Source organism: Perca fluviatilis, chromosome 7, assembly GCF_010015445.1.
Source record: "Perca fluviatilis chromosome 7, GENO_Pfluv_1.0, whole genome shotgun sequence".
NCBI classification, from domain to species: domain Eukaryota; kingdom Metazoa; phylum Chordata; class Actinopteri; order Perciformes; family Percidae; genus Perca; species Perca fluviatilis.
Genome location: NC_053118.1, coordinates 20,313,097 through 20,338,549, shown reverse-complemented (window position 1 = coordinate 20,338,549; position 25,453 = coordinate 20,313,097). Strand labels below are relative to the sequence as shown.

Sequence of the window (25,453 nt, the reverse complement as noted above, 5' to 3'; positions counted from 1 at the left end):
CATTTTTGTTACGATCCTGTAGAAGTTAATCATGCGATAATAAGGTCCCGGTTATTGACTGAAAGGCAATTCCTTTACTGTGTGCCAGGTAAGTAACCAAATCTGAGAGCATTGTTGCCCTTATGAATACCCAGGAAATCATTAAGAGCCAGAGGAAATCCTTTACAATGTTGCCCTGACCTCACCAGCTCGGGTTGGTCTGAAACGGAGACAATAGTGTGAACAGGATGGGGACATTGGAGGAAAGCGGTTAAAAAGTAACAACAATACACGAGACAGCTGGACCAATAAATCACTGTTCAGCTCCAATGTGTCGTTTCTGGTCCTATCCTAGTGACACTGTTTTTTTATGACTCGGTTTTATCCGTCCATGCAGCACCTTAGTCTTCCAGGAAAGGCAGTCCGTGATTTGTTCCTGTGTGGGCTTAGGCCACAGGCTATTAATAAATAAATAAATATATATATTACGTATATTGTCTTCCTTCAAAATAACAAATTAAACTACGATATACAAAAGTGTCTGTATTTAATGTCCTGAGTGCAGATGAATGACACAAACCTTGCTGCCTTTAATGAGGATGTTAAACATCCAAATCATGATTCTCATGAAAAGATTAAACAATAACGATCTAGATTTGAACTGTGTTTTTGTTATTATATTAATATTTGCATTTGGCACATTGTGAACTTTTGCCCTATAGCCTACTTTTGGATCGGTATGGGCTTCAGCTTGTTTTTTTGGCTTAAAAAAAATCTGCCACTGCCACCTAGTGGAGGAACATTGTTTAATACAAGCCTGATGGATGGCTCATTTTGTATGTTTATTACATGTTAGTCTAACCCTCAAGGAATAAGCCTGACTATATTTTGATTTATGCCATGGTATACAATATCCCAAATTAAAATAACACTAGACTAAAACACGAATGAAAAATCAACTAGGGGAAGACGGCAATTCTCAGGATGTGTAGATAACTGATTTTTATTTGGCAGTTTACATTTTCCCTCCTCTTTTAGCACAAAAAAGTATTAGATGGTGCATGCCATGTTCACAGAACCTCAAACCTTTATTCAGCAAAGCTTTGACAGAGAAATATATGAAGGGAGAAACACAAGCAGCAGAGGATGCAGGCAGATGTCAGTGGTACTGTATATTAAAAAGAGACTAGTTCAGTGTGCTGAATGTAAAGCATTCGGCATTCATTCTCTATCTAATCCCCTAAAGAGAGCAGAGGCTAATGGTGCCTTGTGGTAAATTTGCAGTCATACACACCCACACAGACATACGTTATGTTCACACTATCAATATCAAGATGGGAGCAACAGCACATTCCACTGTCCAAGACAATATGCATGGGACCAGTATGGTGTCATAACATTCAAGAGCTTAATGCTCAAATACTGTGTATGTAACAGAGCTGCTGATTTAGCTAAAGATGGAATCATTATGAAATGGCGCTGTCAGAGTAAGAGGGAATCTGCAAGTGTATAAACAGTTGCTCCCCTTTGGGCAAAGACATTCTTAATATCAATAAAGCACCTATCAAGTTCATTATCAAGCTCATTTCAGAGGAGGTGGACACTTGATAGATCTGTAGAGTTTGGCGTATTGTTAAGTTCCAAGCGTGCGTGTTGAGAATGTGTGGGTGTGCTTGAGGAAGATACAGATGGGATACGTTGATATCTGGAAGGAGCCTGTGGTGTAAGTACACCGACCGTCATTCTTTACGAAGACACAGAAACATCATCATCATGACATCATCAGGAAACACTGCAAATGTCAGTCTACAGCCAACTCACAACACTGACGGCTTTCACAAGAAAATGGTTGTAGAGTCAAATTTCAAGAACTGAAACGTTAATTAATCACAAACAAAATGTTTGAAATTGTACAGTGCAGTACAGTACAAGCCTTGTATGTACTTCACCTACCATGATAAATAGATAGACAGATAGATAGATAGATAGATAGATAGATAGATAGATAGATAGATAGATAGATAGACTTTAAGAAAAAAGTATTTACAAAATAATAGCCATAATTTCACTCATTTTTTCGAAAATCAACAAATCCATTCAACTCTCAAGATGTGTGTTATTGATGTTTGTATTCACTGATTATATTGATAGTGGTGAGTACTGGTGGTGTGGTGTGGTGTGTTGTGATGTGATGTGGTGGTGAGGTCCTCGAACCTCTCGGCCTCTAGGGTTGGGTGTCTGTTCAGAGGATGGTGAGGGTTGGGCGGGACTGGATGGAGGGACGTTGATGAACCATGGAAGTCAGGACTTGAGTGAGGCTCATGCTGTCAGCTCTTCTCTCAGCTCTTTGTTCTTGCGCACCAAAGCTGCATGTCTCTCCTGAATGCAGCAGAACAACAGAGAGAGAAATGTTAGTCAGCTGCAGGCAGCGCCCAAACTCTGCTATTCTCAGTCTGAAGGTGGACACAAAGAAGAAACACACACACAACTGAGATTTCTACATTTCTCACCTTCTCCTGTAGACGCTCAATCATGGCTGCCAGATGGGCGTCACGGTTCTCCTTGATCTGCTCCATCTTCATCTGGAGCTTCTCCTCGGCCATCTTACTGAAGTTGCTGTTCTCCTCCATGGCCTTTAGCAACACGTCCCTCTCATGGTCTCGCTTTTCTGCCAAAGCCCTCAACACCTGGGCCTCCTGAAACTAAAATATGTAGAGCAAAAAATAGGAAAATAGACCAATTGATTAATTTTGAACGGTATATAAAATGTGTTTCCTTTTTTCTTCTTTTTTTAAACACCCAAAGCTATTTCAAACAGGTAAAATACTCACCTTCCTCCGGTCTTCAGCAGCCTCCAGTTTCTTCTCAATGTCCTCCAAAGAGATATCTCTCTTGGGGGGTGAGGGGAGACTGTGGGTTACATCTGACACTGGAGACAGAGGCTTGAGAATCACCTCAAAGGCCTGGCCAGAGGATCGCTTGTTTATAGCTTTCACCTCCATGTCTGTAAATCAGACAATCATGATGATGACACCAGAAAAATCAATGTCCAATAACACAATATTTCAGTCCAACAATATGTCATTATTACTAACGTCTGTATTTACAGGATGAATATATACATCCATGGGGGCAGGCAAATGTATTTGATCAGATAGAAAATCAATGTTTGAGCTGATCCATACCTTCAAACTCACACACAAGCTTGTTGCGTGACTCTGGGTAGAAGCAGGAGCAGATGAGGGAGAGGACGGACAGCTCCTTCATCTTCTCTTTATATGCTGTAGGAACATAAACACACCATAGCATCTTATGAAAACAGTAAAACACACATCATTACCACATATCACTGTACAAACAATGTCACCAATTAATAAATATACTTGAGATATTTCCAAATTAAGATATCACAAGTTAGGAAAGGAACATTTGCACAATAAAACAATTAGCATCAGATGACTAGTGTGTCTGTGCCCTGTTGCTTAATAATTTATTGATGATATGGATACATGTATAATGTAAGGGTGATCAAACTATGATTCTTTTATTGGATAGTATACAGTAGACATTTGTGACTCATTTGAATCATCAAGAAATCAGAGTGCCTATCTTATTCACTTGCAATAAGAAGAGTGATTAGACAGGCTTGTGCATCAAGTTATTTAATATCCTGTTCAACTCTCAGCTAATTGTCCCGTCATGATCACAATAATAAGAAACATTTATATCTATCTGTCTTATCGCGACCTAATTGTGGAGTGTTGCTGTCATTGCTGTCAAATACAACCGATTGATAGTCTTGACTTTTTATACTAGATCTGGGGTAAGATGTGCTTTCAACCAGTTCCTTACGGACTATTTTTAATCTCATCTGCAAATTCTGTCACTTTTTCCATGCTCTCTCCTGTATTTGACAAAGTGCCCACCTGGCTGTTGAAAGAAGACTACAGATTGTTAGTGCTGCTAAGCCTTCTGCTGCAAAGGCCAGTGTGTGAAGCGGCCCCTTGCTGCAGGGCTGGCCTGCCTCCCACCCTGCCATGCAACTGTCTCCTCCGCTATATCTCTGCCACCACACATACCATAATGAAGCCAGTCTGCAAGCCATCAATACATTTATTTATTTTTTGATCATTTTTTTATTAGCATCCTGCTACATTTTTGAGAAACCAAGGTTGAGGGTTGTGTATACATATTAAGGCAACACTAATGTTTTAGATACAGAGGCTAAAGAAACCCATGAAAACAAATGTGCTAAATGCCTGGCATACAATAACTGTCCATCAGAGGAGATGACTAATGCAGGCTATACAGTCTTATCTGATAATTTAAGATCCAGTGTGCTAACTCCTACGATTAAATTTGCATTTGTTCATATGCTAAAAGGTTGTTTTTTTTTGCGAAATAAATGGCAGCCCATCTGTCACAGCTGGTGATGCATCCTTGGCACGGAAAGAAATAAAAAAAAGCTACAGGCACAAATCAAAGGAACAATCCAAATAAATGATCAGATGAAACAATCGCGTTCAGGATAAATATATATATATATATATAGCCTATAAAATAACCATAGCAATAAACAAATCAAAGTAATATAAAAGCAAGACGGATAAAGCACTCTCAGCTTTTTGTCGGCTAAATGGTGGGCAGCACAGCATCTTGGGTGGGGTCCGTCTGCATTATGCTGCATGTTGGGGCCGCTGTAGCATGAACCGCAGGTGCGGCGTTGTAAATAAAGCTGTCAAGGGCCAGTCCATGTTATCGGATTATAAACTGTTACACAATACAAGATCAAAGCAAATGAGCACTAACACATTGACGTAGATGAGGATAATGAAGGAGACATTTCAGTAACCTAATGACGGAGGATGCTTGCGCTTGTAAGCCCATTCTTGCTGTCTTTATTACCAGCCTCTTTAGCTGAGACAAAAGGCTCAGTGTCGATAGAGAAATATCAAGGTGAGAGATCTTAGTTGTAATCATTCAAAATAGAATATTTCTGAGTTGAACCATTACAGACGCACGACCACCTAGACAATACCAGGCCGACATGGGCTTTAAACAGAAAAGAGCTGTCACAAGTCCATCAATCCATCCATCCATGGGTTACATCCGTATACATCCATGCATCGGTTTAAACATGACCTGTCTGAACACGCTTACCGGTTGCTGTTTTGGCCATGGCTGATGTATTTCTCCGCAGAGGATGCTGTAGCTCTGTTCAGGTGAGCGGTGATGCTGCTTAAGGCACTGAGTCAGCGAATAGACCGGGCTAGGATCGGATGGCAAACAGGAGGTGGGCACGCACGGGAGCGCGCAAACAGACCCTCCTCTCGTCCTCTGACGCGCAGAGCGATTTTCAGCATCCTACATGTATGTGACCGTATAGCCGACTCAAATGTGGCGAAAGCGCAGACACACAAGGAAGTCGATTAATATGTTCTCCAGACCGGATAGTTGCGGTTCAGTGTATCCACATTTATGAGAAAATTGCCTATAGGCCTATCTCAATGGATAGCCTATTTGTAAGTAGGCTATTTGTATTGTGTTTGTAAGTTGACAGCAATGTTGTTGTCATCTAAACGATTTAAGATGTTCACATAGCTGACTGATCAAGATTATAGGCAAATGTTCTTGAGTGGGCTTAAGGGAAGAACAAATACCTTTGTTTATCAGTCAAACAGTGTTTCAATAGCGATCATCTTCAAGAACTTCAGTTACTTTGTTTTAAATAGTCAGCAGTGTTCATATCGTTGGTCATACTGCAACAAACCACCTGCTTCACATAGTGCTTCCTGCACCGAGAAAAAGCTGTAGGATGTACCTGTGCTACTTTTATGAGCAAGAACATAAAACAAACAACTTCAGACTGCATGAGGATTTATTAGTGATAATACATTCAGTGGATTTTTTTGTCTCTGAAAATAAGTGACTTTTTTTGCAGATTTTAGCTTCTTATAAAAGATATTGAGAAGCCTAATCGTAAAAAAAAAAAAAAAAAAACATACATTTTGCAGAACAAGATATACACATTTTGAAACAACAGATACCAACATAATACACTAACTTATCAAAATCAGTGTAATTTCTTTTGGTTTTCATTAAAACTATTTACATTCTATTTGAGCTGATTTTGCTACAGCACCGTTGTAAGCACAGACATACCAAAAGTCATGAACCGGTTTTATGTATAAGGAACTTTATATGTTGCATAAAACAGAGGCCGCCTTATATAAAGACATTTGATCAATATGCTGCTACATAACATTTAAGACTCACTTAAAAGGTCCCATGGCATGAACATTTCACTTTATGAGGTTTTTTAACATTAATATGAGTTCCCCCCAGCCTGCCTCTGGTCCACCAGTGGTTTGAAATGGCGATAGTGTAAACCGAGCCCTGGGTATCCTGCTCTGCCTTTGAGAAAATAAAAGCTCAGATGGGCCGATCTGGAATCTTCCCTATATGATGTCATAAGGGGAAAGGTTACCTCCCCTTTCTCTGCTTTGCCCGCCCAGAGAATTTGGCCCACCCACGAGAGAGAGACATCATGGCTTTCAAACGAGCAAAGTGGCAGTTGGTCAAGGCCACACCCCCACCCTCCACCTTGCCCCCCTCTTCTCTTCTACTCAATAGCTACAGACACAGAAATGGCACATCCTAAGGAAAGCTCATTGTGGGACTGGCTCTAGTGGCTGTAATTCTGTACCAAGGCTACATTTTGGGAAAGAGACTTCAGATACAGTATTAGGGGACCACTAAGGCCTATATAAAAGCATCCAAAGAGAACCATGTCATGGGACCTTTAAATTGTATTTAAGTTAAATTCAAGAGGAAACAAAAGTTAAATAGCACATTCCGGTTTATTAAGACAGTGAAATCATTTAACTATCTAACGGATAAATAAAAGGTAGTGCATAACTTCAAGATTCTGGAGGTATTACAGGTATGGCTATTGGTGAGCATAGAATGTATAAAACATGTTTAAAACTGAGTTAGTGCATTGCGCTATATTTTCAAGAGACAATTTTTATGTATGCTTGCATATCAGTGTAATAGCTATTGCACTTAGCTACATACTGCTTTGGCCTTTAACTGTTTCCTAATGTAGTAGCCAACCAGTATCTGAGGACGTTGTTGGTAACTGCGAAGAACTTCTTGAGACTCGTTCAGCTGATCCCCCTTCAGCCGATCCAGTAATGTCACACAAACCACGGCCGCTTTACACAAGAAATAAATGTTAGAAAGTCAACGAGAAGAAAACAACTGTCAGCTATAAATTGTCAGCTATAATGATGCTGATATTGCATTTTCGTACCTCGTAGACCACTCAGCTTGCACATAGCAGCAAAAACTGATGACTCCATTTCAATGTTGCAGACTCCTGCTTCACTGGCTTTAGTGAGGTAGTCCTGTTTATCCTTCTCAGTGTAGGAGCAGAAAGCACCATCCAAACGGGCTTGCCCTGGGTGATTGATGAGACAGACAGAAAAGATGAACATTGCAACTGAAATACTTTAAATGTTGGTGAAAAATGTGATTAACACATCAATGCATCAGTACCTTCGTAGAAATCCAGTGTACACATGGTGTTGCCTATCACGGTCTCAAACTGGTTCAGCTCTTTGCTGCACTGCAACAGCTCCTCAGCCAGGCTTTGGTCCAGATCAGTATTGCGCACCACCGTCTTCCCCAGGATCACCTGCTCAAACTTGGGCAGGAAGGTGGCATCCATAGACTGCTTGGTAACAACAACTGTGCCAGGCTTAAGCCCTGAAAAATGGCAAGTAATAATAAATTATAGTCTGAATGTACAGAAAGCTTCAAATAAAAATTATTTTTCATATGTTGAAACATACTAGACTGATATCAAGTAAAATTAGCATCATGTTCATTTCCAAATGAACAACATCTAAAGAATTTCTTAAAATGATTGAGATAATGTCTTTAGTTCAAGTTCTAATTCAGTGTAACAGTCTACTACAATGTAGTCACAGTTCCTAGAATCAAATCACAATATACCCTTTAGCCATGCTGGAAATGATTCATGTGGACTTCAAAAATATGCCACAGAACAACCCCCAATAATTCATGACATATTCAGAAAAAAGGTTGGTATACATCAGAATACATATCAATTCTCTTATTCTGAAAACTTGAGAAGTCCCATCTTGGGCTAATCGCAAAAAGCCATATTGGATGACACTGCTCTAAAATCTAAGGGACTTTGGACTCCCTCTTGTGGTACACCTATGAAAAAGGTGTCTTTGTGGACAACACCCAGTACTTAAAGTCATCTACTGTATGACCACACTAACCATCTCATGGAAATGACATTTTATCACACAGGGAGTCTAAGTCAAGTAATTTACAGGATCACAGGGAAACTAGCATTCTTGGAGTGTTAGCAGTCTTTGTGATTTGATAATGCAACACATGAATGATCAGATGTATTATCAGGCATTCTAAATACATATTGTAAATAATAAGCTTACCTATTCCACCTGATGTCCCAATGCGTATAATTGTAACATCTGTGCAATGAGCGTGATGGAGGAGCTTTATTAGCTCATGTAACATTATGGCAATAGATGAGATGCCCATCCCATGCTGCAAAACATAGCACAATTTTCACATCTATGTAGTTTTTTTTATAGAAATACACAGATTAATAGGATTACTACTATTTGTATGTTGTGATAGGTCTTACATACACTGACAGACAGTACAGAGCCAACTTTGTACATAGCATAGCGGTCTGTTCCAGCACAGATGTTTGGGTACTCTGATTTGGGGTCTTCCATACTGAGCTCAGCAGCAATGTACTCGATGAAGGATTTCATTCTCCAAGGACTGCCCCCAACACACACAAACTGAAGGAAAACACACAAAACATAAAATAATAGCAGAATAAAGATGATTTATGGAGTTGATTTATTTCCCAAAAATAAATGTAAAAAAAAAAATCATTACTTTGACATCACCAAACATAGCTGGTAGGTCGTGAGTTCTGGTTCCTAAACCGAAGTGGTAGAGGACGTCATCTTTCAGTGCGTCCAGGTGTGGGTTATGCACAAAAACAGGGCTTTGGGGGGGGGGGATAACAGATTTTAAAGGGTCAGTTCTAGCATGACAATAAGACTGAATTGCCATTTTATTTAATTTCATTCATTAAGAGGCTGAACAAATCTGATATGCGAGTATCTCCATGCCAGGTCAGTTCAACCAAATCTAAGACTATGCATTATGCAAATATTTTGTTTTAAATGATAAGAATCTGCTGTCACAAACTGTTGGTGTGTCTGGTTGTTTTGGCGTACAGTGTCCTGTAGCGCCTACCAGAGGGGAGCAGCTGGAACAGGTTGTGTCCAGGGTGTGAAGGGCCTGCAGTGATGAGTGCAGTGACCTGCCCGTTTCCTGACTGATTGTCCGGGTGCTTTTACGATAGGAGTCTCTTGAGAGATTGGTGGTCACCACCCGGGTATAGAGGGTGTGGGAATTTCATTTCTGATACATAGTGAAACATTAAATTTGAAAACCCATAGACCTCAATGTGAAAAGCTTTCATCAGGAATATTTTGTACTGAAAAAATGGTCTAGATGAAAACCGTTGACAGAGAAGTCTGTGTTATTCTGAGTACTGTTTCAGGTACAACCCATTGATGTTGAGGTTTACCAAATGTACTTTTTCAATGCTTTCAGCAGCACATACAAAACCTGCATACTATACATACACTCCATTGCCAATTTATTAGTTACAGCTAGTTAAAAGTAATGTAATCCGTTATTGTTGTATATACAGGGCCTTGCAAAAGTATTCGGCCCCCTTGAACTTTTCGACCTTTTGCCACATTTCAGGCCTCAAACATAAAGATATAAAACTGTAATTTTTTTGTGAAGAATCAACAACAAGTGGGACACAATCATGAAGTGGAACGTCTTTGATATTTCAACCTTTAAACAAATAAAAAGGAAACATTGGCCCACCTTTTGCTGCTCTGTGTCTAACGGAGGAGCGACCCCCCCCAAACCATGGCTCCACCACCGTTGCGGGGGGGGGGGCCACTAACGTTGATGCCAGCCCTCCGGGTCAGGGGCAACCCCCCCCTCCACTGGCGGGCCGCGATATTTATTGTACATGTGATTTACTATGATGTGTTTAAACCAATCAGTGAAGCTGAAGGTAACTTTCCACATTTGTGGACAATAAAGACTATTATTATTATTATTATTAATAATAATAATAATAATAATATTAATAATAATAATAATACAGTCCTGCAATAAATCCTACCTTTATGTGGGTTATAATGTTCAATTTTAGTTTAAACTGTTTTAGAGGTGTTGATTTAACTGTATAGACAGTTTGGAGGATGTAGTTTGCACTGCTGTTGAACTGTATTCTATTCTAGATAGAGTTTATAATTTGATATGAATTAATTAAATTAGTTTTAGCTTGGTAACCCTAATAAACTGACAACTGAGTGTATACATACTATCAATAAATTAAAAAATGTGATTTTAAGATTAAGACATACTTTATTGATCCCGCAAGGGGAAATTAAATTTTTTCACTCAGTTGTCAGTTATTACACAGAGGCCCGAAAATCCACACACATGGACCAGGACCTATACATTGCACTAATGGGTTCGATGCCTTGCTCAAGGGCACCTTGGCAGTGCACAGGAGCTGAACTGGCACTTCTCCAGTTACCATGCCGTCCACACATAGTCCACACAGCGGACAGTCCACAGATTTAGGTGAGCAGCAGTAACACTATCTGCCAAATTAATTATTAATTGTAGGCTAAACAATGTGGAAATAAAGTGGGCCTACTGACACACTTCCGTTGTAATTAAATCACTTATAAGACCAACATTTTACATAGGCTACTTGGTAAGAAAACATGCCTGTCCTGATATCCTGTCACCCTTTGTTACACCTTACAGCATAGCCTGAACCTAGCCTACTGTGTCCACACATACATAACCATTTAAACAAACGTTTGGATTAAGGGTTAATTTAGGATAGTGAAAGTTCTCACCTGGGGCATAAATCGGTCTTCTTGTCGTCCTTTGGATTCATCTTCCTGAAAAATGAAAAGCTGTGTCCGAACAAAATTATTTAGTGACCGAGTACAAAACCAAGCTCTAACAGCCTCTGGACGTTACAATTGCAAACTGGGGGTTTGTACTTAACCGTATGTGACCAGAAAATAGCCTAACCTAAAACACAATTAAGAAAATTAAAACACCCCGGCGTAGATTCTTAATCAGACATCGCAGCACACACACCACTTCATCGCTCACAGCGGGGAAAGGAGTCAATTAGCTCCATCTTTACCTTTGAGATTAAGCCAACAGGATAAACAAGTCCAAAGGCTACAAACACCAGAAAGACATTTACCTTTGGTATGTGGCTGTTTGACTGACGGTGTCCGTTTCCTCCGTTTCTGAAAAAATGATTTCGCTCTCTCTGAACTGACGTGAACACCGTAACGTGAGCCTCCAGTATGGAACAATGACGTGACGTAGAGCACGTCACAAGCGTGTAGAGTACTCCGCCTCGGTCACGAACAAAGGTGACAAATAGAGCAGACGTGGAGTTAGGCCTACCACATTCACCGATGTCCGCATGGAAACCCACAGCGTGTTGTAAAAACCGCCTATGTTGCCAAATGATTTCTGGCAGCTTCATAATACACTTTGATTATATTTTGAGGACAGTGATAGGCTAATAACCTCCACATAGAACCCTCCTCAAACCCATCAGAACAAGGGAGTAACTCACTAGGCTCCTTTTCTGTTATATGCTACAGGTGTATTCAGGTACTTTTAAAGAATGATGTGAAATATCTTAAATAGAATACTGACCTTAATTTAAGGACTGTTTAACTCAACACTTTGCTTATTAGCTGGTCTTTAATGACTGAAAAACTTAAAATAAAGTCAGTTTACCTGATATTAAGTGCCTTCGATACATTACGGTGGTTCCACATTTTGAAATACCTGCAGTGTGGAATATGTATCTCCCTTTCATTTGCTGCATATAAAAAAAAAGGTGAGTGCTTGATCATGTGGAAAAATTGATTTGTAGTTATGTTGAGTATAATGTGATAAATCTAGCAAATGTATCTATTCTTGTGGAGAGAGAGGCCATGTCAGTTCACATATAAAGTAGAATACAAGGTTTAATGCTGTTGCAATTAAATCTGCATTAATAGATTTTGAATGTGTTAGCAAACAGCTGTCTATTTATACATCCTGATGGATTTAGGCACAATATTCACTCATTTATGCTCCGTTTTGGTCTTCACCAACCCCTGAGGGGAAATCTTCGACAGCTATTCACAAACTTTGTCAGCCGTTCGGTGCTGGGCAGGTAGAGTGTAGTGTGTTTATTAGAGCTTTTTCTGGTGAAAACAGCTGCCAGCTGAGGCTGAAAATGGGGATGATATGAGCAAAGTTTTGTGAAATATACTAAAAAGTTGTTTCCCTGTGTTAATGTTTGTTGACCAGTATCTTTCACATTACACATAGTCATTTGATACATTGTTAATATAAACATAAAAAGTTTGAATTACATGCAAGAAAGAAAATGTCAACACAAAATTGTTTGGTCAAACTTTCCTTTATAAGAGAAGTTAACATATTTAGTAAGACACGTTAAATTACAATTCTGATGTAATCCCAGCTAATACAGCTGATGACAAACATCATTTTGACCGCTGTCACTGCAGGTAGGGTTTGTTTTATGACTAATATAAGTGATGATGAGTCTGCATTACCCAGTTTCTTTAAGCAAAACATTACCACCACATCTGACGAACAGCCGTTAATGTTCTTATGTCTAGGTTTATTTTTTACAAAATTTAAATACTTCACTCCAGCCAAAATCTTACAGTAGAAAATGTAAACATGCAATACTCATACTTAAGCACATAAGTGGTGTTTAGTATTATTACTTTGTGCAATTTCACTGCAAACTGTTATCAATCTCAAACAAATATAACATGCAAATTTAAATGTCACAAGTTAAATTAAATTCACTAATTTCTCAGCAAAAAAAAAAAAAAAACACTCTTTGGGAAGTGAACACCTGTGCAAATGTCTTAAGGCGAGTGAAGCCTTTCTTCGTCCCTAAAAACAGAAAATATATATTTACACAGTAATGTATATACCTTTTAATTTTAATGAAGATACCACACTGAACCCAACAGCAATAGTAAATCATACAGTAAAACCAGTAATGAGTCAGGGCTAATATACATTAAAAAAATATATTATTATTATTATTAATAAATGCATTCAATTCAAATCATAATCTAGACTGTTCACGAGAGTTAATTTGATGAAATTAAACTCACATGTCTTCTTTTCCCCCATTCCATCTCATTTCATGAAGCCTTAGGTGCCCAAGATCTCTCTGTTAAGATAGTATACGAACATTATTTAATCCAAACAGCACACTGTTATTTAGAGAGGATACCAGCATAAAATTGAATACCAACACCCAACTTACTGCCTCCATTAGCACTATGGGGTGCTCTGGCAAGAATTTCGGTTTCTTCCTGGCCTCAGGAGAACTTGCCAGACCAATTAAAAATTCTCTTGTGTAAGATATTCTGCCTATGAAAATATATATATTAAAATCAACATGACAAGAGTTCAAATCAGGCAAATCAAAATAAAGGCAAAAGTAGGTTGATATTCTGTCAATGCAGTGGCATTTTGCCAAACCCATACTGTAGATAAAAAATATGGGAAAAAACAACCTCAGAACAGAAATGCATACAATAACACTTTGTGTCTTACCTTCTTTCTGTTTGTGGAGGTTGACAATCCTGTAGAACTGCTCTATGCCAATATTTGCCTATTAAGCATAACATTAGAAGAACATTAGAATAGTTTTAGAAAATGTAAAGCTATAGTGCGTAGTTTCTGTCTCCCCCATGAAGAATTCTAATTAATGACAACAACACTGTTGGCGCGTCCACATGATACAAGCCTTATGTAATTGCGCACGCTCCCCCACCCATCGCCAACGCAGTTGCTAGTAGCCAAGGATGACACGGAGGATTAAAAAAAACATGGACTCTTCAGAAGAGGGAATTATCTTCACTCGAGTTTCTGGGCGCGAAAGTCACCGTACGACATAATCTTCTGAACATAGCCATACTGAGAAATACAGAGAGAGTTGTGTAGAGATGATAGTCTTGATTAGCTTTGCATCAACTCATTTGGCAATGGCTTGAATGTAACGGACGTTCATTAATATCAAAAAGTTACACACTAAAGCTTTAATGTTGCCTAAATAAACTGCTTAACAGGCAAATGGTTTATTTAAAGTTATTTTAATTAAAGAAAAATGCAAAGTGTGAATCACACTAAAATACTGAAGAGCTGAAATGATTAGTCGATCTAAAGAAAATTAACCAGCAACAATTTTGATAATCCATATACAGTAATTGTTTTTAATTAATAAGTAATTTGTGTCATCTATCAAGCATGCCAAACATTGTCTGGTTTCAAAGTTTCAAATGTGATACACCTCAGTGATTTGCAGCTTTTGTTTTTATGTAATTTTTACATTTTACAAATGATTAAAAAATGATCAACAGAATAATTGATACGGAATATAATTGTAAATTGCAACCCTTAAATATTGTCTTCTTTGGGATTTCTTTACCTCTTCATCCTCTTCCTCCATCAGTGCCTGTCCACATGTAGCAGCATTTATTATGGGCTCTAAATTAAGTAATACAATATTATAAGAGCATGTCATTATATATGAACACAATACAAAAACTTTGATATTCCTATAAGTTTGACCAACTGGTGCAGACTGCTTACCACTGTCAACATGAATGCAGCGGCGCAGGGGTCTTGCAGGCTCCAGATGTTTTTGGAGGATCCTTCTTCTTGATACCTCCATCTAGTGTCAGTGAGGTTCAAACATGTTTTAAATCCACTACACTCTACAAGGCGTGTTCATCACATTTATACTGATCCGTGTTGGATTACTACAGGCATTACTAATGTTTCAATATATTATAAATCAGTGCTTTGTAAAGTGGTGTTTGCAGACCATTAGGGGTCCTGAAGTGGGTCACAGCCACTGGCTGTATGTCAGGAATAGTGGCACAACTCTTTTACTCAAGTGGCATGTATAACGTTACTATGGACCTTTTTCACAGCAGACATTTTGACTTGTCATAGTAGGAAGAGCACAGCTGAAATTGATAACCTTAACGATGGCTCAATTCCATCAAGTGTCCCAGTAAGCTGTTTCAGTGAGTCAGCATGAACAATATCAGGGCCTCTCCTAAGTGGAATTCAGCCATCATTAATGGTTTTGAATACACTTGTGCTTTTCCTACTATAACATGTCAACATGTCTGCCGTGAAAAAGGTCTATTCAGATGTCAGGCTTCAACTGATCTTTCCCAATTCATAGCAGACAGGTATATAATAGGTTTCTATTATTATTATTATTAGCTAGATCAAGTATCCTGCATCATTTGACAGTGTCCTTAACCTAACTTATTTAGAAATAAGAAATACTAGGAAACGAGCTTAACACTGACCAGGGATTGTCCCAGGTTGAGTGTAGCAAAACAGCTAACGTGAGCAATTCAACAAAAACGATTTAAATTGGCCCTATTAGCTTTAGGTTAATTGTAAGCAAGCTTAACATAAATACATGTCGGTGAAAAAAAGTTGTCGAAAACTGTCGAAATCTTTCTACCTTCATGAAAGAAGCAACTTTGGAAACCAACCAGGTAACGTTACTGGGAACATTCTTGTTGCCCATCAGTGTCCATGGCAGACATCTGTGTTACCATGGTCTGTATGATAACGGTGCATCATAAGCGGTTGTTTTACGAATCCGTTTATTTAACGGTCGGGACTGCGTCTAACGATTGTATATGATCTCGCATTATAACATTAACGAAACAAAATAAAACGTGAAGCGATTAGATGACATGCATACGTTCGAACTCTGCGAATCCATAATTCTAGCTTGCAGCATTGGCGTAATAACTTATACCGGTAAGTAATGAGTTACCGATGTAGCCGGTAGACTTAAAAAAAAAAAAGAGACGTTTTATGTTAAAATATTCACCTGTTTCAAAAAGTTCCCTCGGCGTGATATTCTGTCTGCTTAACTTCTTCTTCTTCTACTATGTTTATTGGCGTTGGAGGATCGCCTGCCGGTGTCATCCTATGGTGTCATCACATCCTGATCACATCCCATCACCAAAGACTCCTCGGTCCCGGTTGAACCGGAAGTCGTTCTGTCCCTCAAACCTAAAATGATGTTTAACTTTTTTTTTCTTTTATGTCGATGCTTATATACTGTCTATGGTTGTAGGCTAACCTTATAACGTCCCCCACCCATAGATATATACACCAAGCATTAGCCTCTCGTCAACGTAGCACATATCAAGCTGGATTGATCGATATCGAAATGCATCAATAAATTAGGTCTCTACTGTATTGTGTGTTGTAAGTGACATGTTATCAATTACAAAATGATGCTGTGTGGCAGAAAGCATGCTGTATTACGGTTACTGAGTATTATTCTTTCTGTGACACTGTATGATTTACAATTACCCTCAAACATATCATCTGGGTTTAACTTTAACACACTGCGGCCTATGAGATAATTATTAAGACATCCACACCAGTACTTCAAATTTAGAAAGTTTACAAGTTTTTTAATTTGAAATACATATTACAGATCTCACAGTGGTCACTTGTCCTATTATCTTGTTTTACAATCTTGCTCTTGGACCTTTTTGTTTTTAAAAAGGCAAATACTGTATATCCCACAGATAACCACTTAAGGGTATCCTATTTAAACTAATCTTAAAAGTTATCACTAACTGATTCCTTTTAATTAGTGATTAACCTGCACTTTATATAAGTAAGGTTTATGTGGCAAGCAAAATGTGTTTACACTGCAAGTGACAGATGTGTGAAGAAAAACGTATTCAATTCAACTATAACAATTCAAAAAGGTATGCATTTTTATATAAAAAATAACATTTCACAACATTATTCCACACTATATTGTAAATTAAATGTAAGAAATGTCAACCAAAAATCTAGTATTTCACTTTAAGATAAAAAATGCATACAAACCCCATATTTAGTCAAAAGACTATATAACCTAATAATAAAAAAAAAAAAAAAAACTAAATTCCAGGTATTCACAATTGTATTGTGTAATCAAAAAAGAAAAGAAAAGACAAGGCAATTTTATCCCTTAATCAACACTGTACATGTCCAACCTACACTGCTAGGGCATGTTAGATGCCATGCAAGGCAATGTCACTTTTACTCAAGTAATAGCTGTATTTTTCTTGGACCTATTGGTCTTCCACTCAGTTCCTCAACTGCTGTCAACGCCTCCTGACGGGACTCAAATACTGCAGTTGCAGAGCCTTTAGATTTTCCTCTCTGGTCATACTGCAGTGAGACAGATCCAGGGATAATGCGAAATCCATAGCAAAAGTCATAGATTTCTTCACTTCTGATTTGGAATGGTAAGTTAAGCAGCTTTACGCAAGTGGGACCGTCAAAATGTTGCACTGAGGGACCAAAGCCACCACGAAAGCCATTACCTCTGTCTTGTGGAGCATGAGGGCCTCCTGCATGGGGCTCATAATCTCTGCCTCCGTGGATGTGAGCCTGTGCATTGGTCATTGGTATATTACCATCACGAGAAATCCTAAAGTCGGGGTACTCTGTGTCACCAAGGCGATAGGATGCCTCGCTTCTCCTGCCTGAGTACCGCTCCTCTCTTGGCATTGGCTCTTGCACAATTGGCTCTTGCACCACTGGTGGCTCAACACCCAACTGCCGCATCTGAGAACGTGAAATGCATTTCAGTGTGACCTCTGACCCGAGAAACCTTTGTCCATTGAGAGAGAGTGCACTCATAGCCTCTGCCTCAGACCGGAAGAGAACTAACGCCTTTCCAACTCCAGCACCGTTATGGTCACGCAGCACAAACACCTTGTCCTCTGTGATATTAAACCCAAGGAAGAAGTCCATGATCTCAACTTTCCGTACGTCAAATGGCAGGTTCCGCACAAACACACAAATTTTTTCTGAGTCATAAGGATCACTGGGGTAAGATGGAGGCCTCTCCTGAAACATTTCAGAGTTTTCAGAAGGTCCAACATCCATGCTCTGAGCTTCCAGAAGGGTGATCATTTTCTCTCTCGAGATTGGCCGGGTAGAAATCCATCGGTTGAAAAACTGCCTTTTTTCAGGAGTCAAGGCATCACAATAGTCACGCAGACTCTTAAACAGCACAAATGCAGATCTAGTTCTTCTCCCATCACTGCCAATTAAGTGTAGGATCTGGTCATCCTCAAGCTTTGCATTACGAAAAAGCTTTTTTATGTCTTCTTTTTCCACTGCAAAGGACAGATTTTCCATCAAAACGCAGTACTCATCGTCGGAAGAAACCGGCCTCAAAGGAGATTGTGACCTGACATGATGTGGATTCCTCTGATGGCGAACAGGTGATCTATCCCTTTCAAAGTTGTTGACAGCCATTGACTCTTTACCAGTAGCCCGATGCCAAAAGTCTGCTGTCGTTGTGGAAACCTCCACATACCTTGACCCAATGTATTTCCTATCCCTCTTCAGGGCTTCGTGTGCATCCTCTCTTGTTGCAAATTTGACGATACCTTTCCCATTGTTGGCACCCTGTGCATTTTTCAATAAGACCATATCATCAATAAGTAAACCAAAGAAAAAGTCACGGACTTCCTCTTCAGTCACAGAGAAAGGCATTCCATTTAGAAACACATGCACAAAGTCATCATTAGTGTTTGAAGCCCTCTGGTGATGGGGGGGAGGGGAATAATCTGATCTGCTAGCCGATCTCCTGACCACCTCAGGATCCACAGATCTTCTAGCACGTCTTGCATTCTCCTCAAGTCGTCTCCGTTCATCTAGCTCTACATTTGTTGTACTTCTTTCAAGCATGTTCTGCATCTCTGTTTTACTACTTAGTAGCAATTGAACAGGTGAACCCTTAATGCAACCTCCTGACTGTGTCATGGCTCTTCTTGCATCTTCATCGGAAGCAAAGATAATGAAAGCTTCCTCAAGCTCCCCACCAATTATATGCACCCCTCCATCTGGAATTTTGAGGCCAGCGAAGAACTTGCGAATATCCTCCGAACCTGCTGTGACTCTTAGTCCCTGTAAACGGATGACGACCGCCATGCTGAAGTACAAACAACAGCACCTGCAGACAAAAGGGTATAGAATAGCATTATTGCCAACGGAGCTTTACTAGCCCAGCGTCAATTTCCTGGCAGTCCAATATAACAACTGAACTGGAATAGCAATGTGAGACAAAGGACATCAGAGACAAGGGACACCATTACGATCAATGTCAACAACAGCCGCTTTTAAGATGGATATGAAATTTAAATTTGCGTGAACAGAACAATTTAACAGAGACTGTAGCTCACGCTCCAGAGTTGAACGTCCTAACTCACAATATCAACTCTATCTGGCACAATAAGCAACCTTTTTCCCCTATATTTGTTTTATCAGACCATTTTAATCAACCACCCCATAGGTTAACTATTCCAATTCATCATGTATGATTCAACTAGAGCAGTCAAATATAAGTTGATCTGAAAACCCCTACTGGCCTGACTGGATCACAAATATTCATCTTGCAAATAAAATGTGATGAAGGCCACTTGTTTAATCAAACATAGCTGATTGACGTGTTGCCTTTGCCAGGCTGAAGGCTAATGGACTGAAAATGTGTCACCTCCCAGAATGTGACAGCCCACAGTGACTCACCATAACCATCATTTTACGTTTATGACCCTCCCAACATTAATGCTGCATCCAGGTGTAGTGCATCACAATTGTAGGTCCGAAACATTCAAGTTTACCAGCAACTATTTTCACTTATTCAGCCAACACAGTGATCACAACAGGGTAAACTATTTTCCCAGTGTATTTGGAGGGGCCTTCTGAATGGGACAGCGCTGTTGATCCATCATAAAATAGGTCTTAAAATGCAGACTTGGAAGAAGGCAGTTCAACTGGGACCCAGCTACTATACAGCAAGGACAATGTCACCGTTGTCATGGCACAATATCTACAAGGCATTTGCATTCGCTACATCAGCACCAGCTACAATCCAACTAAAGCATCTTCAAATTTGTCATTCAACAGAACCACTAGCCAAAAACCACCAACATTAAAAAATTCAAACCATTATTACATGTTTTTGAGATATATATATATATAAAAATTCCAATTGGGCAAAAATATTAATCTAAAATCAGGACTCATGCTTTGGGAAATGACGGATTATATATATATATATATATATATATATATATATATATCAAAAAAAAAACAAAAAAGAAACATGTAATAATGGTTTGAATTTTTTAATGTTGGTTTATTCATATATATATATATATATATATATATATATATATATATATATATATATATATATTATCCGTCATTTCCCAAAGCATGAGTCCTGATTTTAGATTAATATTTTTGCCAAAATAGAATTTTCAAATTTAATGTTAATGTGCTCCACTCGCCAAAACACGTCCACGATTGTAGATTTTCCACCTACGAGTAGTTCTGATTGGACAGTCTCTGCTCCATGAAGAACACCATGTTTCTGACAAACAATACAAGCTACAAAGCACGCACAACTCAATCATCAACTTTATAGCATATTTGCAGGAGAACGCTGAAATCAGGATGCATTGACCCTCAAAAGACTCATCCACTGTAGCGCCACCTCGCTATAACAGCGTTTCCAAAATATCCCATTCATGGCTGAAAAAAACACTATTATGTTTGAATTGTTTGGCAATGTACACCACTGCTGCAGTCTGTGCATTCAAGAGGCTGGCGTTCTGGTTAATGCAATAGCGTCAGTGTCTCCTCTTCTTGCCCATTCCCTGTCCCGCTCTGCAACATTTCCTCCTCTGTATACTTTGGTGCAAACGGATAAAGTATAACAGTTGTTCCATAGAAAGTGTAATCGTCTTCTCATCAGCGTTCCTCATCAGGACAGTGTGCCGTCATGTAGCAAAACAATTTCCATCTGAAGTCAGCAAAATTATTTTCATAAACCATTCAACACAACTGTCAGGACGTTCATTTGTACATCATTTGTATTCCATATGTGGCATATGAATGGCAAAGTTCGGTTGTCATACCTTCACTTCAGCATGTAAATGCATCACCAGGAAGGATTCACAAATCACTCCACAATTTTAACGGTATAAAAACTTAGTGTGACAAAAGTATGTCTCAATTGCCCTGTATGACAAATCCTGACATGACATAAAACCAACTAACATCACCTCTATGGAAAGAAAATGGGGTCTAACGTACTGTAGTATGCATCACCATATCTGAATGTACACATTTTGTATGAATACATTCAAATATGTTAATGTGTAAACGTTTTGATCAAATAAAATTGTGTGAAAAATATCTGAACTAGATTTAGTTTTTGAATCCATACGGAGATCTTTAGCTGTGAATATTTTGTGAATGAAAAAGATTTGCACAAATGATTTCTAATGTGCGAGTGCATAAAAAAGATTTGCACAAAGGTTTGCAGTTACCTCATTTGTGGGTGCAAAAAGTTTGAGAGTCACAACCCCTGCAAAATGACCGAATTCACTATCAGAATTTGATCTATTAGATCTAATAATATTTGGAAAATCTAGAAGAGCCGCACAATTAAATAATTTAATCCCCATTCAAGTTAGAGTGCTCAACTATTTTGGATCAGCTAGCGGAGGTCACTAGTCATCCTGCTCTATGGGCCAAATCATCCAGGTAATTTTTTGGCTTCATGCACCACTGAGCAACTAACAGGAATGAACAAGGCTCCACTTCAAACTCTGCATCCAGGTTTTATTATGCATCAATGGTCTGTGGCTGCCCTGCACTCCCTCTGCCTCACTCCTCCGAAAAACGTACTAGGTTCTGTCAGGGCTCCACAGTAACAGATTGAGTCAATTGGCAACCGTTTCGTGGCCTCTGGTTGCCCCCATTGGCAACCACCTGTTCTATTTTTTTTAAATATGAAAACTTACAAAAATGGAAAATATTATTTCAAAAGATGTCAACATTTTATATGGTTGTCTCAGTGAAGATTAAACACTACATTTGTGCGCAACACATGCTAATATGCCAACGGTGCCCGGGACATACCGGACGGAATAGCAATGTGGATTTTGGTACCTCGTTACAGTGCCACTTAAATGTCTGCGCTTCTCTCAGATGCTCTGAAACAGAAGTTAGAGGCAACAGAAGCATCGCTGCATGTCAGGCTAGTAAACACTAATAACACGTTACACTTGGCAGCAGGTAACGTTAGCTTACCGTTAGCTACAGTAGTAACTGGATTAAACAGTTAAAATGCTGACCACTAAGCGGTGTAAAGTGTGACTGTATTTCACTGTAGGGGATTCCAACACCGGGACGTACAACCGTGATGCCGCTAAAGCTATGAGCTAAAAGACACAAACTAGCACTTGGTCACTGCTGTTGTCAGAAAAACACAGATGTGAATAAAAGGTAGCGTTTACTTTAAACTGCTAAACAAAGTAATTATTCTGAAGTTATTACATTTTTATTAATCATTTAAATCCCCCCCCCCTTTTTTTTTTGCAGATTCTGAATTTATGTGATCTGTGAATCGAAACAGTTATCAGAGCTGTGAGTTTTGTGATCTGTTACACCCCTTTTTGAGAGGAATGAGAAATTATATTGCAAGCCATTCTCTCATCGTTTCATTGTTAAAATATGTGGTATAGTTACACAAGAAATGAAAATGCTCCAAATATAGGCAGTTTAAAACATGGCAACTGTATTGTCCATTTCGGCAGCCAAAAGCAGATGCCTGTTTGCCAAGCCTGGCAACCACTTTATAAAGTTAGCGTTGAGCCCCGCCTGTGTTAACTTTTTTCACCCATAACCAGATAGATGTTTATCTGCAAACCTTTTTTGTTACAGCAAACCTTTGCTGTGCAATTCCAAACCTTTGTGCAAGTCTTCTTTATGCACTCACAAACTGGAAATCATTTGTGCAAATCTTTCATTTGGTCATAACGTGTCATGCACACTTACAGGTCTCCTAACAGGTTAAACAAATGCAATCTATTTGTTTGATGCACTGACGATGACAGAATGGAAGTATAACTAATGCTTATAAGTTTGCTACCTTTTGTTTCTTAAGCTTGGAAAAAAACATCAGGATGGTTTACTTTAGTTTGTTACTACCCCAGTTTCTGGTCTTTGTGAATAATGGTGTCTTGCAAGCCTGTTCAGGCTATGAATTCATGACAGTATTGACAGATTAACAATTTAAAACACAAATCTATTTGTTCAGATATTTCACACATTCAAACATTTGAATTAATTTGATCAAAAGTTTTTAACACTTGAATGTATTCATACAAATGAATTCACGCATTTGGGAATACACAGCTACAATACATTTCAGCCTATTCTGGTTCCACACGTTTTACTCTGTTAAAACTGGCATCGAAACTTCAGGGTTAGCTAGCGTCAGCTCTAACGTTACACACAAACGTTAGCCTACTGCTAACTCGTGTCAGAGAAAAACGAGCAAAAGCTGGTTAGCAAATTTAAGTGCGTGACACGTAGCTAGAATATTCCCAAGGTGACAATCAACCATAAGGGCATTAAGCTACAGGTTTACCGAACAACAGTGCCACGCCATTTAGCTAGCCAACTGTAATGTAACGTTACGCCGAACACACATAGCACGCTTGTCGCCATTAATAACGCCGGTTGATCAACCCAAACGCAATGTGCGTTAAGTGACAAAAACATAACGTTACATAACCGAAAACGAATGTAACGTGGTATAAGATGTAACTTGGTGTTAGCCAAGAATGTGGCGAACATTGCTGGCGTCCTTGCCGTCCAAACAAAGCACGGCAAATTGTCGAGCTTAGCTAACCGTAGCTAGCCAGCTAACGATAGGCCTGAGCGTTAACTCATTTGACAGATAACGCTGATCTGCGACTAAGAGAATATATTCTTTAGAAATAACACCACATAACTAACGACAAAACTTACACAATCGACAAGCACAGACTCTAGTGCAAAATCGAGAATAGCGGATATGTTCAGGTCAGTTAAGTTTGGTTTGGCTTCTTGTCGCTCTCGTCTAGTCTTCTTCTTCAGAGTTTATTGGCGATTGGCAACCCCCACCCCTCCCGTTTTTCTTCTTCTTCATTGGGTTTTGACGGCAGCTTGCATCATTAACGTTGCACTACTGCCATCTTCTGGAATTAGTTAACTCCTACAGTGTCCTATGTGTCCAGTATGTCAGATTTCCCTGCAGTCTGTTCTCATCATGGATGTATTTAGGAAGCTGACCAAGTATGTTCTGCCTTGTCTGTTTTTCACCACACTCCAGTATGTTCTTTACACTGCTCCTGTTATCCCGAAACATTTCATTTTTTCCAACATGTTCTTTCTGATACACATTTCCTACAACTAACAAGAACTCTGCTGTTTCTGCTACCTCACAATGACCACAAAACAGTCGGATGCTTCCCTGTAATGTGATGTGTGCTACCAACTGGACTGAAGTGTGGAACAAGAGATTATGCAGGGGAGAATGACGCCAACTATTGTATCGGATATGTATTTACCCAGCAGGTGAAGAATTTCTGGATATTTTTAACGTTTTCCTTACAGTACTGTATAATAAACATGATAATAAATGAGACGGACGCCATGGAGAACACTCAAAACAATACTTTACGGAACAACCGGAAGTCATCACATTGCATTCTGGTTAATGAAGTCCCTACCGCTATCCGCTACAGTTACAGCGTTCTTTTTCACGATACATCGTCTTTGTCTTTGGGTCATGTGTTCAAATCTTATAATCCATTTACCATTATACATTTACCTTATTTCTTACTCTGACAGTCTTTTGAATTCTGTAATAACATGCAACAGCGTATTGTACCAGCTATAGCTCCGGCCCGCAGCATCTCTTTAGAATCAAAAGTTTAAATCACTGCGAAAAATGGTCGAGAACGACTGAAATTAAGCATCGAAAACATTTCTTTCAAGAAAGCAATATTATGTTTAGAACATAAAGCTGTGTTCTTGAGATCAGAGATCCTCATGATATGATACAATTACAATCAGAATTTCTCGAGTTGGGGTGTGGGGAATTAAATATCAAGATATTATCTTGCATGAAATGTCTTGTGGCGTAATGTTAGTTTGTTGCTGAGAGTTTTAACCATACAAATACAATTAATTTTATTGCTATGGTTTTAACTGCAGGCTATTCAGTAGCCACAACGTACAGACGGAGACAGACTAAGTAAAGTTTTGACCATTTGTTTACCCTCTGTCCTCCTCTATGTTATCCTTTATTCTCAAA

General features: G+C 39.0%; 4 protein-coding genes across 6 annotated transcripts; all 4 read right to left on the bottom strand.

The window, feature by feature from the left end:
- Positions 1-955: 955 nt before the first annotated feature.
- On the bottom strand, positions 956-5,297 carry stmn2a (stathmin 2a). The gene is made up of 5 exons (XM_039806789.1): positions 5,140-5,297; positions 3,165-3,260; positions 2,811-2,983; positions 2,490-2,681; positions 956-2,358 (listed from the first exon to the last, which is right to left on the bottom strand). Exons 1-5 carry the CDS (start codon positions 5,156-5,158, stop codon positions 2,299-2,301), a joined length of 540 nt encoding a protein of 179 aa, XP_039662723.1. The 5' UTR covers positions 5,159-5,297; the 3' UTR covers positions 956-2,298.
- Positions 5,298-6,820: 1,523 nt separating this feature from the next.
- Positions 6,821-11,604, bottom strand: upp1 (uridine phosphorylase 1). Of its 3 annotated transcripts, none has more exons than XM_039806788.1 (8): positions 11,384-11,604; positions 11,022-11,066; positions 8,950-9,061; positions 8,691-8,849; positions 8,472-8,586; positions 7,540-7,749; positions 7,295-7,441; positions 6,821-7,196 (listed from the first exon to the last, which is right to left on the bottom strand). In XM_039806788.1, exons 2-8 carry the CDS (start codon positions 11,060-11,062, stop codon positions 7,045-7,047), a joined length of 936 nt encoding a protein of 311 aa, XP_039662722.1. In that variant the 5' UTR covers positions 11,063-11,066; positions 11,384-11,604; the 3' UTR covers positions 6,821-7,044. The 3 variants fall into 3 exon arrangements, with proteins under 3 accessions (XP_039662722.1, XP_039662720.1, XP_039662721.1); XM_039806786.1 differs by having other exon boundaries at positions 11,022-11,081; positions 11,384-11,602; XM_039806787.1 differs by lacking the exon at positions 11,384-11,604 and adding an exon at positions 11,321-11,357 and having other exon boundaries at positions 11,022-11,081.
- A 984-nt stretch (positions 11,605-12,588) lies between these two features.
- gra (granulito) lies at positions 12,589-15,978 on the bottom strand. The gene is made up of 7 exons (XM_039806785.1): positions 15,725-15,978; positions 14,830-14,911; positions 14,666-14,724; positions 13,792-13,849; positions 13,499-13,605; positions 13,344-13,402; positions 12,589-13,116 (listed from the first exon to the last, which is right to left on the bottom strand). The coding sequence occupies exons 1-7, from the start codon at positions 15,788-15,790 to the stop codon at positions 13,089-13,091; spliced, it is 459 nt and encodes a 152-aa protein (XP_039662719.1). The 5' UTR covers positions 15,791-15,978; the 3' UTR covers positions 12,589-13,088.
- Positions 15,979-16,670: 692 nt separating this feature from the next.
- On the bottom strand, positions 16,671-24,275 carry rbm12bb (RNA binding motif protein 12Bb). Its single transcript, XM_039806783.1, has 2 exons — positions 24,124-24,275; positions 16,671-19,249 (listed from the first exon to the last, which is right to left on the bottom strand). The coding sequence occupies exon 2, from the start codon at positions 19,225-19,227 to the stop codon at positions 17,320-17,322; it is 1,908 nt and encodes a 635-aa protein (XP_039662717.1). The 5' UTR covers positions 19,228-19,249; positions 24,124-24,275; the 3' UTR covers positions 16,671-17,319.
- Positions 24,276-25,453: the final 1,178 nt, after the last annotated feature.